The 17,763-nt window shown below is 42.0% G+C and overlaps 1 protein-coding gene across 1 annotated transcript in view; it reads left to right on the forward strand.

Annotated features, from left to right (window-relative positions):
- The window catches only part of CNTNAP2 (contactin associated protein 2), a 1,101,400-nt gene that overhangs the window by 928,448 nt on the left and 155,189 nt on the right, over positions 1-17,763 (forward strand). Inside the window, exon 15 of the mRNA XM_068156823.1 lies at positions 4,452-4,579. Within this exon, the coding sequence (XP_068012924.1) occupies positions 4,452-4,579 (128 nt within the window). The remainder of the gene's footprint in view (positions 1-4,451; positions 4,580-17,763) is intronic.

Below are 17,763 nucleotides of genomic sequence, written 5' to 3' on the forward strand. Positions count from 1 at the left end.
TAATCCTAGCTTTCGTTTGCCTTAGTTTTAATCCTGTTAATTAGAGTTTGCCTATTTCCAAATAACTTGCTTCCGGATTATTAAGGCTGCTGCCAAAATGGGATTGTTTGTTAAACTGTCGCTAATATTAACTCTTCTTAGCAGTTCTAATAAATATACATATACAAATTCTAGCCACATATTTTTAGTAGGGTGAAAATACTAGTGCTTGGCTTGTCTGTACCCTTCACAATGTTGTTTACAGACATTAATTCACAGATAGTAGTTGGACTGAACTGCCTTATGCAAACAGATGCTGGAGGTTGGAGGGAGATGGGCTGTTGGTCTCTTCTCCCTAGTAATAAGTGATAGGACAAGAGCAAACAGCTGCAAGCTGCAAGTTTAGGCTGAATATTAGAAGAAACTTCTTGACTGAAGGGGTTGCCAAAGACTGGAACGGTCTTCCTGGGGAGGTGGTTAAATCCCCATCCCTGGAGGTGTTGAAAAGAGGCAGAGATGTGATACCGAGGGACATGGGTCAGTACCAGACTTGACAGAGTTCAAGAATGGTTGGACTCAATGATCTTGAAGGTCTTTTCCAACCACAGTGATCATATGGTTCTATGAAATTTAGGGATAACAAAAGAGGTGCTTGCAAAGTAAAAGATGAGTGTTGTGTGAGATGGGTCTTTACATACTGCTATTAATTAAATTGTGTGTGTTCAACACTGTGGTTTCATTCCAGTAGTGCTTTATTTGTATTCTCAAAGCAATTCCAGTTCCTCAGCTCATGTAAGCATGTCTCATAAAAATAATTCTTTTCCTACTTGTAGAACATTCTTTATGTGTTTTCCTGCATAGGACTGGACTGATATTTAAGGGTTGTGTAACGAAACTGGGGAAAATAAATTACTCCAGCAACAGAAGTCTGGTGGTATGAAATCATTATATAAACAAATTAATAGCAATACAGAATCTTATCATTGCTTTGACTATGTCATTTGCTGATAGATGCATAATGCATTTCTTTTTTCCATACCACAGAGTGCTTATAAGGAGTAAGTAGATGATCATAATCAAAACAATGATAAATCTTACACTAATATCTGCTGCTTTCATTCAAAGGCACCCTGAAGCACTCTGCAGACCATTATATATAGGAAAAGAAATTAGGAATAGAAAATTACGCTGAGATTTCATCAATATCTCCTGGTAATAATTACAGGATTTGATCAGATTCATTCATCTCCCATTTGACTATTAATAGGAATATGACACACTCTGAATTCAATCTTTATTCTCTTAAGGGGATTTTCTTTGGTGGGGAAGAACTTCAGAGACTTTCTCCACCCTCTTAATATGCAAAGTCTTTAAATACTGGCAGAAGCATCATCACTTGCAGGAACTGAGTGTTCCAGCTGTGATTATTTCTAAGTATGTAGTACAAAGTCAAGCATTGTAATCAGTCTTTGGTTTATAATTTCTTTGACTTTGTCAGTGCTGATTAGTATGTCCATAGGAGCTACAAGTACCTTAGAAAAGCATAACAGAGCCACTCAGTGTATTTCTCTTTTTGGCTCACACATGGGTCAAAAGCTGTCATTATTCCTCTTTATTAAGAACAAATGAACGGTGCAGGTTTTGGTGGAGAGAAAACAACACACCTCTCTTAGTCCAGCAATCTCAGGCCTCAGTAGCTTCTGCGCATGGGAGAATGTATTCCTGAAATGATGATACAAGTAAGCAACCAGAAAGACTGGTGGTGCTGGTGGACAGACAGCTGATCATGAGCCAAGAAGGCCAAGAGCATCCTGGCCTGGAACTGGAATAGTGCGCCAGCAGGACCAGGGAAGTGATTCTTTCCCTATAGTGAGGCTACCCACACCTTGAGAACCAGGCTGAGTTTGGGGACCATCATACCAAGAGAGACACCAAGGTACTGGAGCATGTCCAGAGAAAGGCTGTGAAACTGCTGAAGGGTCTGGAGAAAAGGTCTGGCTGAGGGGACTGGGATTGTTTTCTGAAGAAGAGAAGGCTGAGGGGCAAACTTCTTACTGCCTGTAATTCCCCAAAAGGAAGTTGAAGCCATGTGGTTGTCATTCTCTGCTCCCTGGTAAAAGTGATAGGACAAGAGGAAACGGCTTCAGGTTGCACCAGTGGAGGTTTAGGTTGGATATTGGAAGAAAATTCTTGACTGAAAGGGTTGTTAGAGACTGGAACAGGCTCTCCAGAGGGGTGGTTGATTCCCCATTCCTGGAGGTGTTTTGAAGAAGCAGAGATGTGGTGCTGAGGGACACAGTTTAGTACCAGCCTTGGTGGAGTTAGAGAATGGTTGGACTTGATGATCTTAAAGGTTTTTTCCAATCAAAACCATTATGTGATTCCATAATTATCAGAAAACAGGACTGTCGCTGAAAAGAACTCTAACATTTGGCTTTATTATCATGGCAACATCCTTAAACTGTTACTGCTCCCTTTTGTTTCCTTCAAAGGAAGCTCAAGCTATTGTTGACTGGAAAAGGTCTACCCTTTGACATCCTTATTTGGAGCTGATATATTGGGTCTTTTTGTGAGAGGACAAGGAATGAAGAGATATGGCAATAGTTTTCTTTTTACCAGTCTTTGAAAAATTCTTTATTTTATATACTCACATCCACCTTTAAAGCATTCTTTGAAAGAGTAACAATCGGCAAAGAAAGGCAGTCTCAGAGGAAAACCACAGAAAGAGCCAAGTGATGACCTACATTTACCCTCTATTAGAAGGGAGTGGGTCTCATGGATACTTTTGTAAAAGGGCATTGCAATCTGTGGATGAGAATTGAGGTGTTACAACCTAGCTCAATCCACAGAAGCAGCCTGTGAGGGTTACTTCTCTCCCTGGTCCTTCCTTTCCAGTAGTCCCCTGCAACAGCCTCACCAACATAGCATCAGGTATAGCTACATCCTACCAGAGGAAAGCAGCTCTGTGGAAAAAGACCTGGAAGTCCTGGTGGGTAACAGGATGACTGTGAGCTTGCAGTGTGCCCTTGTGGCCGGGAAGGTCAATGGAATCCTGGGGTGCACCATGAAGGGTGTGACTAGCAGGTCAAGTGAGGTTCTCCTCCCCCTCTGCTCTGCCCTGGTGAGGCTTCATCTGGAATACTGGGTCAAATTCCAACATCCCAGTTCATGGACAGGGAACTACTGGAGAAAGTACAGCAATGGGCAACATAGATGGTGAGGGAACTAGAACATCTCTCCTATGAAGAAAGGCTGTTTAGCCTGGAGAGAATTCTGAGGTGGGATCTTATCAAGATCAGAAGGCTCAGAGTTGACCTAATTGTGGCCTTCCAGTATCTGAAGGGGGCCTACAAGAAGGCTGGGGAGGGACTTCTCAGGATCTCAGGTAGTGATAGGACTAGGGGGAATGGAATGAAGCTGGAGGTGTGGCGATTCAGGCTGGATGTGAGGAAGAAGTTCTTCACCATGAGAGTGGTGAAGCCCTGGAATGGGTTGTCCAGGGCTGTGGTTGAGGCCCCATCCCTGGAGGTGTTTAAGACCATGCTGGACGAGGCTCTGTCCAGCCTGATCTAGTGTGGGGTGTCCCTGCCCATGGCAGGGGGGTTGGAACTAGATGATCCTTGTGGTCCCTTCCAACCCTGACTGATACTATGATCAACTCTTGTAATGCTTATCAATACTTAAAGGGTAGGGGGCCTTTTTTTTTTTTTTCTCAGTGGTGCCCAGTGACAGGGCAAGAGGTAACAGGCACAAACCTTATCAGGTCACTTGTTACCTGAGAGTAGAGACCAACCCCCACCTCACTCCAACCTCCTTTCAGGGAGTTGCAAAGTGAGAAGGTCTGCCTTCAGCCTCCTTTTTTTCTGGACATTTAGTCCAGTTGCCTCACAAAACCTGTTCTCCAGAAACCAGTTAGGTAAAACAGGACTAAGGTGACAGGCTTGGGGCTTAATATATCTTTTTTAATATAACACTGTGAATGTTAACTATACAAGTTCTATTTCCTTGGTATGCAGAGGCCTCATTATTAAAATAATAACTGGTAGCAACTAGAGCAAAAAGGAAACTCTTCCAGGAAGCACTAGGATTTTTTTTCCCCTCCCAGAAGACATCACCAAGGAGATCAACAGCAACTTGTTAACCTGCTAGCATGGAGCTGGTCAGTCTGGAAAGCAGGAAAACCCAGACAAACCCAGCTGAGTCCAGGACTGGCCACAAAGTAAGCTGCTACTCTTGAATGCATTCCTTGGTGGCAGCAGCTGCTACCCATCTGGTTTCCACTGTTGCTCAAACTGGTGTTGTTTCAGACAGGTTTGTAGGGACACTGTACTGGTGCGACTGGTGCACACCTATCCTATTGGTGCTTAGTTCATTGAACAGTAATGGTCAAGGAAACAATTGAACAATGATGATCAAGGAAGTAGTTTTAATATCTTTCACAATTACTTTCTTTTTCTCTCTCTGTAATTCAGGAGAAAAGACACTGGGATGTTAACATACAAAGAGCACCTACCAGTGAGTCAAGTCGTGGTTGGAGACGTTGACCGGCCTGGATCAGAAGCCAAGATCTCTGTGGGTCCTGTGCGCTGTCAAGGAGATCGTAAGTTAGCTGGTGTTCTTACACTTACACCCAGGTGGAAAGCAAACTGAAGTGGAATTTGGTGTCTTTGTAGACACCTCATGCAAACTTGGAGAAGTGTCTGTTTCCTCAGAGGCTTTTATTCTGTGAAAGCATGGTGTTATTTGAGAAGTTGTGTCTATAAAGCTGGTATATAGTGGCTCATCTTCACATTGCAAATATCAATATTTGTCTGTATTTTATGGTAAATGTGGCAACTTTGGTTATTCCACTGTGTTTCTGTTGATATAAGCAGCAATCCAGATTGCATAAGAATGTCTCTCAACATCTGTGCTGCTGCTGAGTGCTCTTACCATTACCACTGCTGGGCATGCCACTGCAGACTGTGTTTGTGGAATACAAATAGTAGCATGGGGGCAAAACTTGGTGCCGTAGACTCTGCTTACAGGTGTGTGATGTTTGACAAAATGGTTATCAAGCATTACCCTCCATCAGGATTAAGGGGCAGCTTTTGGTAGTAGTCCAATTTGCAGGCTGAGTGCTAATAGCAGACTGGAGCATCTGTGTGAGGACAAGAGGCTGAGAGTCTTGGGATTGTTGAGCCTGGAGAAGAGAATTCTGAGAGAGGATCTTCTCAATGCTGATCAACAGCTAAAGGGCAGGGGGCAAAAGGACTCTTTTCAGTGGTGCCCAGTGATAGGGCAGTGGACACAAACTTGAACCCAGGAGGTTCCACCTGAACATGAGGAAAAATTACTTTGCTATGAGGGTGCTGGAGCTCTGGAGCAGGCTGCCCAGGGAGATTTTGGAGTCTCCTTCTCTGGAAACTTTCAAAATCCACCTGAACATGATCTTGGGCAACTTGCTGTAGGTGACCCTTTTATAGCAGGAGGGTTAGACTAGATGATCTCCACAGGTATTTCCAACCCCTCCCAACCCAAAATTCTGGTATTCTGAGGTGTACATTATTCAGTTTGATCAGTAGGTGAGAGAGTGTATAAATATAATGGATAATGCTCCCAACAGAAAAAAAGCTGGGATGCAGTAAGGAAGATTGTATTCTTTCTTTTAATCTCTTTTATATCTGAGAAGGTGAAATTCACCACCAAAGACAGCGGAATCCCAACTAGGGATTCCCTCCCGTGAATGCCATATTGGGTATAAAAGTGAGGAATTGCCAGGGTCAAGCCTCTTCCTCAGTGGCTGGTAGGCTGACCAGTCCTGAGGAGGATGCTGTCCATTGTGCCTTTGATCCTGATCTGTGTGTTCCTGAATCCAGCTCCTGAATCTGGTTCCTGTCTCCTGATGCGTGAAATCTGGAACTTTTACCATAGCATCAATAGTGATGGTCATATAATTGTTGAAGGACTAGGTTTGGTATTGCTTCAGTTCTTACTTTATTGTTATTATTTCCATCTCAGATGGTTTAGTTTCTTTCCCAATCTATCAGTCTCTCTCCCTTATTCCCTTTCAGTTCCCTTTGGGAAGCTGAGAGGGCATTTTATTAATGCTTACCAATATCTAAGGAGCGGGTGTCAGAAAGATGGGGCCAGACTCTTCTTAGAGGTCCCCAGTGACAGGACAAGAGGTAATGGGCATAAAGTTGAATGTAGGAAGATCCATCTAAATGTGAGAAGAAACTTCTTTGCTTTGAGGGTTGCAGAGCACTGGAACAGGCTACCCAGAAAGGTGGTGGAACCTCCGTCTCTGGAGAGACACCTGGACATGTTCCTGTGTGATCTGCCTTAGGTGAGCTCTAGCCGGGAGGTTGGACTCAATGATCTTCAGAGGCCCCTTCCAACCACTAATATTCTGTGATTCTGCTGATTCATAGAAAGCCTCTGTCATTCATGTAGTGGCCAGCCTAGCCCTCACATACTCAGTACAAAAGAGAGTTTTCTGGCTCCTAGCCCAGTGCCTCAAAACACCAGGCCATTGCTCAATGATACAACTGAATGTGTTTGGCCTGCTTTTCTGTTTGGTGTATTTCTGGGCTGCACAAGTAATCCTTCCAACTTTTGTTAATGAATCTGATGCCTGAGGAGCAGAAAGAAATATCATGGGATATTGCAAACTTTCACATCACCTATTTGATGCTTGTGATATATGTTGTGTGACTAATCAGAGGTCAGTTTGTGTTTCTTTCTCAGCTATGGACAAGTATGTCTGCGATAGGGTCTTACACCTGATGACTAAGAAATAATGGATAGCATCCTTCTTCAGTTTTGGGGCCTTCACTACAAAAAATTAGACATCAAGGTGCTGGAGAGAGTCCAGAGAAGGGCAATGAAGATGGTGAAGGGCCTGGAGAACAGGTTTCAAGGGGTGTGACTGAGGGAACTGTGGTTGTTTAGTCTGGAGAAAAGGAGGCTGAGGGGAGACCTTCTCTGAGCTTTCTCCCCAAAAGTAGGCTGGAGAAAGGTGGATGTTGGGTTCTTCTCCTGAATAACAAGTGATAGGGTGAGAGGAAACAGCCTCAAATTGCACCAGCGGGCATTAGAAGAAATTTCTTGACTGAAAGTGTTCTCAAGACTGGAACAGCTTCTGCAAGGGGGGGTGGTTGAATCCCCATCCATGGAGGTATTTCAAAGAGGCAGACATGTGGTGCTCGGAGACATGGTTTAGCGCCAGTCTTGATAGTTAAATAATGGTTGGACTTAATCTTAAAGGTCTTTACCACCCAAAATGATTCCATGATTCCATGTAGTTATTCTTGTATCGTTTTGAAGGTGGTAAATAAAATTCAATTAGAGGTATGAAGACTGGCAGGGGAACACAGATTTTTTTTAGTTGGTGTGGAAGGGAGGTCAAAAAGATAAGAGTGACCAAACACTAAAATAGAAATGTACCTGTTTAGAAAGATTTCTCATTGTGGTTGCAGAACCTGCCAACATTGTGACAACTGTGACCAGAGCTGCTGGTCTTTGAAGTCCATAAGGACAGACAGCTGAAAGCTTGCTGCTTGAAGGCAAGGAGGATTAAAGAGAGGAAAGATGCTCTGTCTCCAGCAATTTTGTTCTCCCTTACCCATCAAATTCTTAACATATCAATTAACCAATTGGGGTCACAGCAATTAACCATTCCTACCCTACTGACTGACCAAAATAAATCTGAAAATCATTCATCCCAGCGTCATTTGTTTGATATGAAGTAAGGAATGTAGTACACAGAGCAGAACTGTAATTGTTCTCCTATGAGAAAAAAAATCACTATGTTCTTCTTTCCGAAATACAGATTTTATTTTGGTCCCACAAACGACAATTGCATTTTTCTGTTCCCCTGATTTATGACCTGATTAAGGCTTCTCTGGGTGAGCTTGGTGACTATTGTTGGAGTAAAATCAGAAAACTTGTCCATGCATGATTAATTTGTCTTTGTATGCCAGAAGTATTTTTCATGTTTAACTGCACCTCACAAAACACTATTTGCATCCTGAAAAGTAGTCAGCAAAAAGGAATTTTATTACCCCTCTAAAAATCTCCTTAAGCTGCTGTGTTCTGCCAGAATGACTAAGACCCCTCTGATCATAGTGGCAAAAACCCATAAGCCTTCCCTGAGGCCTGTCTTGTACTTTGGATAAAACATCCAGGATGTCTCTTTTCCATTTGCTGTTTTAGTGTGGAGGAAAGCTTCTAAATGTGTTGTGATTTTTTTACATAGTGACCTACCAGGAGAGCAAACAGCCAATTTTATGGAGCAGGTGTATAGCCAGAATATGGATTCAGTGGGGATTTTGGCATTGTGTTCTATCCAAAGATCGAGCAAAGATCTTGAGCAAATGTCAAGTCTTCCCAGACTTAAAGCAAACCTGTCATTCCTTGACACTGCCTTGTGAATCATAGACTCATTTTGGTTGGCAAAGACCTTTAAGGTCATCAAGTCTAACCACCAATGGTCATTAAAGCATGTCTTGAAGTGCCATGTCTAAACATTTTTGAATGCTTCCAGGCATGATGACTCCACCACCTCCCTGGGCAGCCTGTTGCAATGTTTGACCACTCTTTCAGTAAAGACATTTTTCCTATTATCCAACCTAAACTTCCCCTGGTGCAGCACGAGGCCATTTTCTCTCAGCCTATCATTAGTTCCTTGGAAGAAGAGACCAACATCCATTTCAGTACAGCTTCTTTCAGGGTGTTGTAGAGGTCAGTGCAGTCTTCCCTCAGCCTCTTCTACGCCAGACTGAACAACCCCAGTTCCTTCATGTGTTCCTCACCAGACCTGTTCTCCAGACCCTCCAACAGGGCACTCCAACAGCTTTGTTACCCTTTTCTGTAACTGCTTCAGCGCATCAGTGTCTTTCTTCTAGTGAGTGCTATACAGAATGTGAGAGATACAAGTTATTTCATCAATAATCATAGTGAGGCAAAGTTACTTTTGTAACTTGTGGCACTTTTTTGAGACTTTCTTATCATTCCCCTTAGGAAAGTATGGATGTTCTTAAAGCTCCTGTATTTGTAACCTGCTAAGAATATCCTTTTCCCAAGGACTTCCAAGGATTTGGATTCAAGTCTGCTCTTCACAAGCCCAGAGGGGAACACACTCACTTGTGCTCTAGATTTGCCTTTATCCTTGAGCCTGTTTTCCTCTAGTCCCATTTCTGCTGTAGCACAGACAGAATTTAAGGGGGAGATGTTTTTACACAGCTGAGATTTATGGGTTTTCCATCTCCTCCAGTGTACTGTTTTTACCCTCCCAGTAAGACTTCGATTTCTGAGCTGTGAATCATTTTTTTGTGTGTGTTTTACTTCTATTATCTTTAATCTTCAAAATGTGCAGGAGGAAGCAGTTGCATTGACTGTGCTCTCTAAGCTAGGTTTTCGTGAAGACCACTATCAGCACTGTTAATGTAGGATCTGCAGTGACAGACAAAAATGTCTCCTTCACAATGACTGAAATTCAGGAGCAGGTCAAAACTTGATTATTACATCAGTGCATTGCTTTTGTTTCTGCACATGTCCCTGTGACTGTACCTGTGTGTTCTCAGGGGAACTATACCTTCCGTTCTTTTATTGAAGGACTTTGACCTTGGCTCATCAAGGAGTTTCAGGACTTGATGCTTTGTTTATTTTCCTTCTAAATATTATTTTTGGATTTACTCTTGTACTTTCTTCTAGAAATTTCCAGTCACATGGTAGGAGTTGGAAGGCACCTCTGAAGATCAGCTAGTCCAATGGCTCTGCTAAAGCAGGGTCACCCACAGCTGGTTGCACAGGACTGCACTGTCCAGGTGGGTTTGGAATATCTCCTGAGAAAGAGATTCCACAAACTCTGTGGGCAGCCTGCTCCAGGGCTCCAGCACCCTTACAGGAAAGTTTTCCTTTAAGTTCAAGTGGAACTTTCTCTGTTCTGGTTTGTGCCCACTGCCCTTTGTCCTGTCACTGGCCAGCACTAGAAAGAATTTGACCCTGTTCTCTTGCCCCCTCTTAATGCTCTTGATCAGCATTCAGAAAATCCCCTCTCAGCCTTCTCTTCTCCAGGCTAAACAGCCCCAAGGCTCTCAGGCTCTCTTCCTCACAGAGATGCTCCAGTCCCCTCTGATTCGTTGTAGCCCCTGTTGGCCTCTCTTCAGAAGTTTTGTGTCTCTCTTGAACTAGGCAGTCCAAAGCTGGACACAGTGTTCCAGGTGCAGCCTCACCAGAGCAGAGTAGAGGGAAAGGAAAACCTCCCTTGACCTGCTGCTCTAAATCTTCTTAATGCACCCCATATTGTAGACTACACTCTCAAGTAATGTGTATTTTCATTCTGGATGCACTTTGCATTGCTGGAGACTTTTACTAAAGGATTTAAGGAAAGCAGTATGCTCTGAGGATCTCTTCTGAGGGGAAATACATTTAATCCATGTCTGCTGTTGTTGTCCAGGCCCACCTTTCAACTGAGCTTCACACAGCTGCTTCCTCACTTCTCCCTCACTCCCCACTCTGATGGGATGGGACAGAGAATCAAGAGGAAAAGGCAAAGCATTATGGGTTGAGATAAGGAGAGCTTAATAGAATAACAGAAGAAGAGAAGAAATAACAGGAATTACAATAGTGCTAATGAAACTTTATAAAATTTATACAATGCTCACCACCTGGTTGACCTCCATGCACTTGCCTTGGCAATCTCCTCCCTTATATAGCAAGCATGATATAAGTATGGCATGGAATACCCCATTGGCTGGTTAATTTGGCTATCCTGGTCACCACCTCCCGCAGTGTTCTGTGACATTTAACCCCATCCTAGCCAAACCCAGGACATCTTTGTATACTTTCCTGCTGGTTCCTCCTCCTGTGTGCTCTTTCCTGTCATCTAAAATGCAAGTCACATCTGTTCTACACACGTATTGAATATGTGTGTACAGGCATGAGAAATAACACAATTCCATGAGTTACATCTCCACACTTCCCAGATCCTTCATGAAATGTAAACCAGATGGTTGCAGAGAGATTTTACCTGGTTGAAGACAGGAATCAACCTACCTACTGTTAATTAATTCACACGTGCATTCAGTTCTACCTAGATGGGGATGTTGGTGTAAACTACAGAAGGCAGATCCTTCAAATTTCAAAGCACTCATAAATTTTACTCTCCTTATGTATTTGCTGAAGTAATGAAAACACATGACAATCAATGCCCATGATCAATTCTCCAACTGATCGTAAAAGAATAAAAGATAGTGAAACTCCACAGGGGAGTTCTGAGCTTTATGTTCCTGAGATGTAGAATTCAAATGCAATTAAGAGCTAATTTTATTCAAATTCCTCTCATCAGCATGATTATATTACAGGTTAATTTTATCTTCTTTAATGCAAAGAAAGGAGTATCTGAAGCATTTCACATAATGTATTGTCTCTGAATTCCTAGGGAATTTAAGCAGAGTCATTAATCTGATAGATGGCATACAGTAGCTGTTCGTATTAAACTCAGATCCTGTTAAAGTTATGCTTTAATTATCATTTCAAACATTTTCCCATCTATGGGATCGTAATGCATAGCAGTGTTTCACCACTCAACTATAGCAAAGTGAGAAAAGCAATTGTGCAGGGTACAAAATCCAGGAATGAATTGATGAATCAATTACCACAATGTATGGAGAAGTGATGAGAAGATGTCAGGGACCAGGAGAACCTGAGACTGAGCTGGGGAGTGAGAAGTTTCTGAAATCCTGTCAATTACAGGCACAAATTGGTGGTCACCTTCAAGTTACACCCAAAAAACCTGAATAATCTCAGAAATAAGTTATAAAATAGAGCACATTCTCAATATTAATTTATTAGGTGGAACTCTTTCTCACTTTAATACTTCTGGCCTGTGTATTCCTGCAGTGCTGAGTGACATTTTAAAAGCAGAGAGAACTGAAAAAAGCAAAAAATGATTGAAGGTGAGGTACAGTGAGGTCAGTCTTGTTCATCACTCTGTGCAAGTTATGCAAATTCAGTCTCATTTAGACATGGGTAAGTGAGTGGCAGTGGGAAGGAAGATATCCAGTTACAAAGGCGCTCATCTAACCTTGCAGCACTCACCACCTGGCACTCAAGATCAAGTAACTCAGTTACACTAAGAAATGCCCAGCCACCAGGATGGAGAAACTGATCAAGAAGGAGAAGTTGGAGACCCTTGATGCTCATTATGTTTGCACCATTGATCCCTGTACCATCAAACCAAGTTAACTCCAATTATTGTTAATAGAAGGTTTTTAAATGGCTGGACTTCTTCTGTCCAATGGTTGAATAAAAAGGAAGGCAAGGTATGTATTCTACAACCACATATTTAAGTCTGAGTGGCCTGGGGCTCTTTAGTTTGGAGAAGAGCAGCCTGAGAAGGGAATTTTATTAGTGTTTACAGTGAGACCACATCCGGAGTCCTGGATTCAGTTCAAGAGGGACAGGTATATATTGGAGAGTGTCCAACAGAGACTATGAGGATGGTGAGGAAAGGCTGAGAGTCCTGGGGCAGGTTAGGCTGAAGCAGAGAAGATTAAGAGGGGATTTTATTAATGTATATAAATATCTGTAGGGTGGGTGACAAGAAGATGCCAGCCTCTTTTCAGTGCTGTCTTGTGATATGACAATGGACAATGTATGCAAACTGGAACACAGGAAGTTCCACCTCAGCATGAGGGAAAACTTCTTTACTGTGAGGATACTGTTGATTCTCCTTCTCTGGAGATTTTCAAGATCCATCTGGATTCATTCCTGTGTGACCTGCCATAGGTGATCTTACTTTGGTAGGGGTGTTGGACTATATTTTTAGAGGTGTCTTCCAAATCCTACCATTCTATTATTCTATGAAGCACAGATGCTGTATTTCAGAAGGATGTCTCATCTCATAGGCTTCTCTCTCCATCTTTTAATTGTGAGGCTGAATTCTGACAGCTTGTCCAAAACACTGCTGTCACTAAGTCCTATTACATACATATACACACACACACACACATACATGTAATACATATATGTTGCATGCAGTACTTGATGTATGTATCACATCCCACTCAGTGCTTACCAGTTGTTTAAGGAATGTATCCTGATCCATCTCTCCAAGAAGAAGCAGGTTGTTCAAGATTTTCATGTAGATGTGGTCCCCAAAGGAAGAGCTTTAGGACCTATAAACATAGGGTGGAAAAGCTATGCATTTTGGGCAAGTGATTAGAAGCCTGAATGAGGAAAAGGAAATATAACAACAGCTTGAGAGAAGTAGTGTGAAGAATTAAGCTCCCTTTTCCTTTCTCTGATGGGGTGGGGGTTAGTCTCTTCTTTCTATTATCAGGTGACAGAAGAAGAGGAAATGGCCTCAAGTTGCACCAGGACGGATATAGGTTGGCTATTAGGAAAAATTTCTTTCCTGAAAGAGTGGTCAGGCACTGGAACAGGCTGCCCAGGGAGGTGGTGGAGTCACCATCCCTGAAGGTGTTCAAGAAACATGTGGACACGGCCCTTTGAGACATGGTTGAATGGCCTTGGTGATCTTAGGTTGATGGTTAGACCTAATGATCTTAGAGGTCTCTTCTATGGTTCTGTTTTTTGATTATTTTTTTCTGACTTTTGTCTTCTATGGAAAAACTTGCAAATGGTGGTGGTGGCGATGAACAGATAGAAAATGGTAACAGAAATATGAAGCATGGCCTACTTACTGCCATTTCCATTGATGATACCATGAAGAACTTCCACTATCCCATTTCTACATTTGAATATGCTATGTTCCAAATTAAAGTTGCAACCTGCAAACTACCATTAATTCATTAGTTAGAGAGCATGTTTCAGAGGAAAAGTCTCAACTCCCCTTCATTCTTCCTCTTCTCTGTGCCAAAAATCTTTTGGGAAGTACCCACTTGGTTCTTTAAGGCAAAAATAGAAGAAACTTGAAAATGCTGATAATTTTAGTCAAGGTTTTAACTCGGAATTAGCACTGACACAATCAAAAAGAGATGAGTGGAAAATCCTTTCCTTTACAAAATTGGTTTTTCTTTTCACATTAAAGCAGTTCTATCTATTTAGTGTTAGAAGCTTACAGTAATCTGTACTCCACAAGTCTTAGTTAAGCTTGCAGAATCATGAAGCTTTCAGCTTTACAATGCTAAGCAGCAAATTCTAACATTTTTATGTGCCAGCTCTCATTTGTGAGGAATCATCTGCACATCTGATTTGGTCTCATACAGAGGAGCAATATATTTTCATGAGAACAGCTTTCAAGGAAGCTGTTATGGGAAGAGAGGCAGCCTGTAGTGACTTACAGTTTAAAAACCTTCTTTTTAGCCTTTTTTTTTTTCACTAATCAATTTCCAATGTGTGTCTTGTATCTATAGTTTATTATTACTCCTGGTTTCATGAGCTCCTGCGGGAGGAATTTTACCTTTTCGTAGCAAATAGCTCTGCTTTTGAAAACTGAGTAACTGAATCAGTGTAAATGAATTATTAGCCACAGAACACAGTTCATGGATCTGTGTCCTATTCATTTGACTGTTGTTTACCTTCTGTTTGCTATGGTAAGGTTAAATTCAGAATGTATTGTTATGAACTGCTGTTGGATCTTCGTATTTCAGATCCAGGCAGAAGTAAACTTGATCCATAGTTAGCAGGGTATCTGCCAGGAAACTGAATATTCAAAAAACACGGTAGAGGGTGGATTTTCCCAATAAATGGTTTTAATTTTCCATCCCAAAAGAAGAGAAAATTCTCAAAAGCACTTCCCCTAGCAACACTGAAAAATATAAGAAGGGATTTGAAACAGAACACCTTGGGTTGTCAAACACAGCTGCCACTGATGGAAGGATGTCATTGTGACTTTGGCTTTCAACATTTTACAAAAGAGCCTTTTCATCAGCATTTAATTATATTTCATAATTAAAGAGCTTTTGAACAAAAAAAAAAAAAGCCTTTAAAAATATCCAAATCAGGGTCAGGTTTTCCAGCTCAGTGTAGTTACATTTCATGAACCTTGTAGTTTCTTTCAGAAGCTTCAGTGTTTTGTGGGAATGAGAAGATTTTGTTAGAAAGTATGTCACCAACATATATGACTTGCTGGATCAGTGGGCTGATGTCGGTTGTGTGAAGTTCAACAAGGCTCAGTGCTTGGTCCTGCGCTTGGGTCACAACAACCACATGAATGCTCTGGGCTTGGGACAGAGTGGCTGAAAAGCTATGCAGTAGGGAAAGACTTGGTGGTGTTGATCAGCAGGCAGATGAACAAGGGCCAGCAATGTGCCAGGTAGCCAAGAAGGCCAATGGCATTCTGGCCTGGATCAGCATAGTGTGGCTATCGGGACCAGGGCAGTGATTGATCCCTCCCTGCATTTGGTGCTGCTGAAGGCTGCTTCTTGACTATTGTGTTCAGTTTTGGGCCCTTCACTACAAGAAAGATACTGACATTCTGGAGCAGGTCCAGAGAAAGGCAACAAAGCTGGTACCTGGAGGTGTTCAAGAAACATGTGGACATGGCAATTCAGGACATGGCCTAGTGGCCATGTTGGTCTTATGTTGATAGTTGGACTTGATGATCTTAGAGGTCTTTTCTAATGGAAATAGTTCTATGATTGTATTAAGCAGTGTTTTGTTGAGGATTTGCTTTAATCCACAGATTGTTTGAACATTTAAATCATAAACATGTGTGACCTTCCAGTACTGTAGTGCTTTCTCTTTTTAACCCTTACTTGATAAAATTCTTTTGCATTATGCTAAAAATACTTTCCAAAGGATGTGTGGGGTAAGCTGACAGATGCTGAGGGAGAATATATGGAAGCCAACAGACAGAAATGCGCTGCTGAGGGACCTGGTTTAAGCACCAGTCATATACAGTCACATAATGGTTGGACTTGGTCATCTTAAAGGTTTTTTCCAACCAAAACAATTTTATGATTCTATGGTTCTATTCCTTTGCAACTAACAACAGAGGTACTGCTAAGGATTCAAGGCTCAGACTTGTAGTCTCCATTCACACCAAAAACAAATGAGCAAACCCTCAAATCAAAAAGGGCCCAACACCAATAGGAAATTGCATATCTGTTTACTGATTGAATAGGACAAGAGAGTGCCCTGCCTCCAACAAATACTTTTTTATATTAAACCAAACCGTAACATGTAAGACTGTCAGCCTCAACTCGTATAATCCTTTTTTTACTCTTTGAGCTCAGTATTAAAAAAGCTAAATTATTCATAAATAACATTGAGATGTTTCAATAGTCCACCTACAGAATTTATTTTCCTGGGCTCCAAGGATTCTGAACTTCACTGACTGTATTGAATACACATGGGAGAAAGAATGATTAGGCTAGACCTTTCCCTTGAGATCTTTAGAGGAATGGTAGTTTGTGATGGAGAGTTCTCTCTCCATCTTCTTCCCTCTCTGCTGTCTCACAGAATCACAGAATAGTGGGGGTTGGTAGGAACATTCAGTGATCATGCAGGAACACATCCAGGCAGGTTTTGAACATCTCCAGAGATGGAGACTTCATCACCTCTCTGGGCAGCCTGGTCCAGTGCTCTGTCACCTTTAAATTAAAGAAGTTCCTCTTCATGTTTAGATGGAACTTCTTTTATTTGTTTCTTCCCATTACCTCTTGTCCTGTCACTGGGCATCATTGAAAACAACTGGTCCCATCCTCCTGACACCTACCCTGTACTTACACTCATTGATGAAGTCCCCCCCTCAGGCTACTCTTTTCCAGTCTAAAAAGCCTAATTCTCTCAGTCTTTCCCCATAAGAGAGATATTCTAGTCTCCTAATCATCTTTGTAGCCCTTTTCCTGTACCCTCTCCAGCAAGTCCATGCCCTTCTTGAACTGGGGAGCCCAGAACTGGGCACCATTCCATATCTCCTAGTTGTGCTAACTCTTGGAGAGACTTAGGCAAGTAAATAGCATCACTTACAGTGAGAGCAAGCTGGGGGCCCTCCACATCTCCTTCCTTTTATTTACACATGAAGAGGCAGTAGTTTGTAGTGACTGAGCCATGATCAAGGAGCTTCCCAAAATTAAATTCATTAGTAAAACAAGAAACATTCCAGACGTGCACAGCACAGCTTGAAGTACTCAGCTGAGGAACTAATTAAAGACAGATAGCTGAGTGGGTAATGAATAAACACAGGTTGTGGGTGGAAATAGCTAGGACAAATACGGATACTCCCTGTTCTGTTTGATGGAAAATTAAATTATCATCTACACGGAAATCAATTGAAGAGTAAGAGCTCTCCTGCAGCTTTGGAGCACAGACCATCCTTGGGGTGAGACAGCAGGGATCAGGGAGTGGAACCCCTACACTGGTGCCTTGTTGTGGTACCCAGTTTAGAGTAAGCAGATAGGCGACAGGAAATACCTGTCCAACAGCACTGTGGACCTTTGGCTTTTTAATTTGAAGAGCATCAGATTGTTGGTACCAGGAGCAGAACCAAGCAGAAAGGCTGCCTGTAGTTTTTAAAAGATTGACTGGTATCTTTTTGTTATCAGATGTGTAGACTGTGAGATGCTGCACACCAGCCATTTCCAGAGGCTGCTTTTTGCACAGCGGTCTGTAAATGAACAGAGAAAACACTGTGTGTGACATGAAAGCAGCCAGAAGAGATATGAGCTTTGAAAACATAGATAGAGATCTCCTAGGGGAACTCAAATAGCCATTCCTGTATGAAGAACACCATTAAGCTCAAGTTAAGTTTGCTAATGCTTATCACAAAACTGGAAGCTGAATTCACAGTTTTAAAAATCCCAAATGTTAGGAGCCTGATGGAATTTACAA

Source organism: Melanerpes formicivorus, unplaced genomic scaffold (assembly GCF_026170545.1).
Source record: "Melanerpes formicivorus ecotype bairdi unplaced genomic scaffold, bMelFor1.0.p_v2 SCAF_35, whole genome shotgun sequence".
Taxonomy (NCBI): Eukaryota; Metazoa; Chordata; class Aves; order Piciformes; family Picidae; genus Melanerpes; species Melanerpes formicivorus.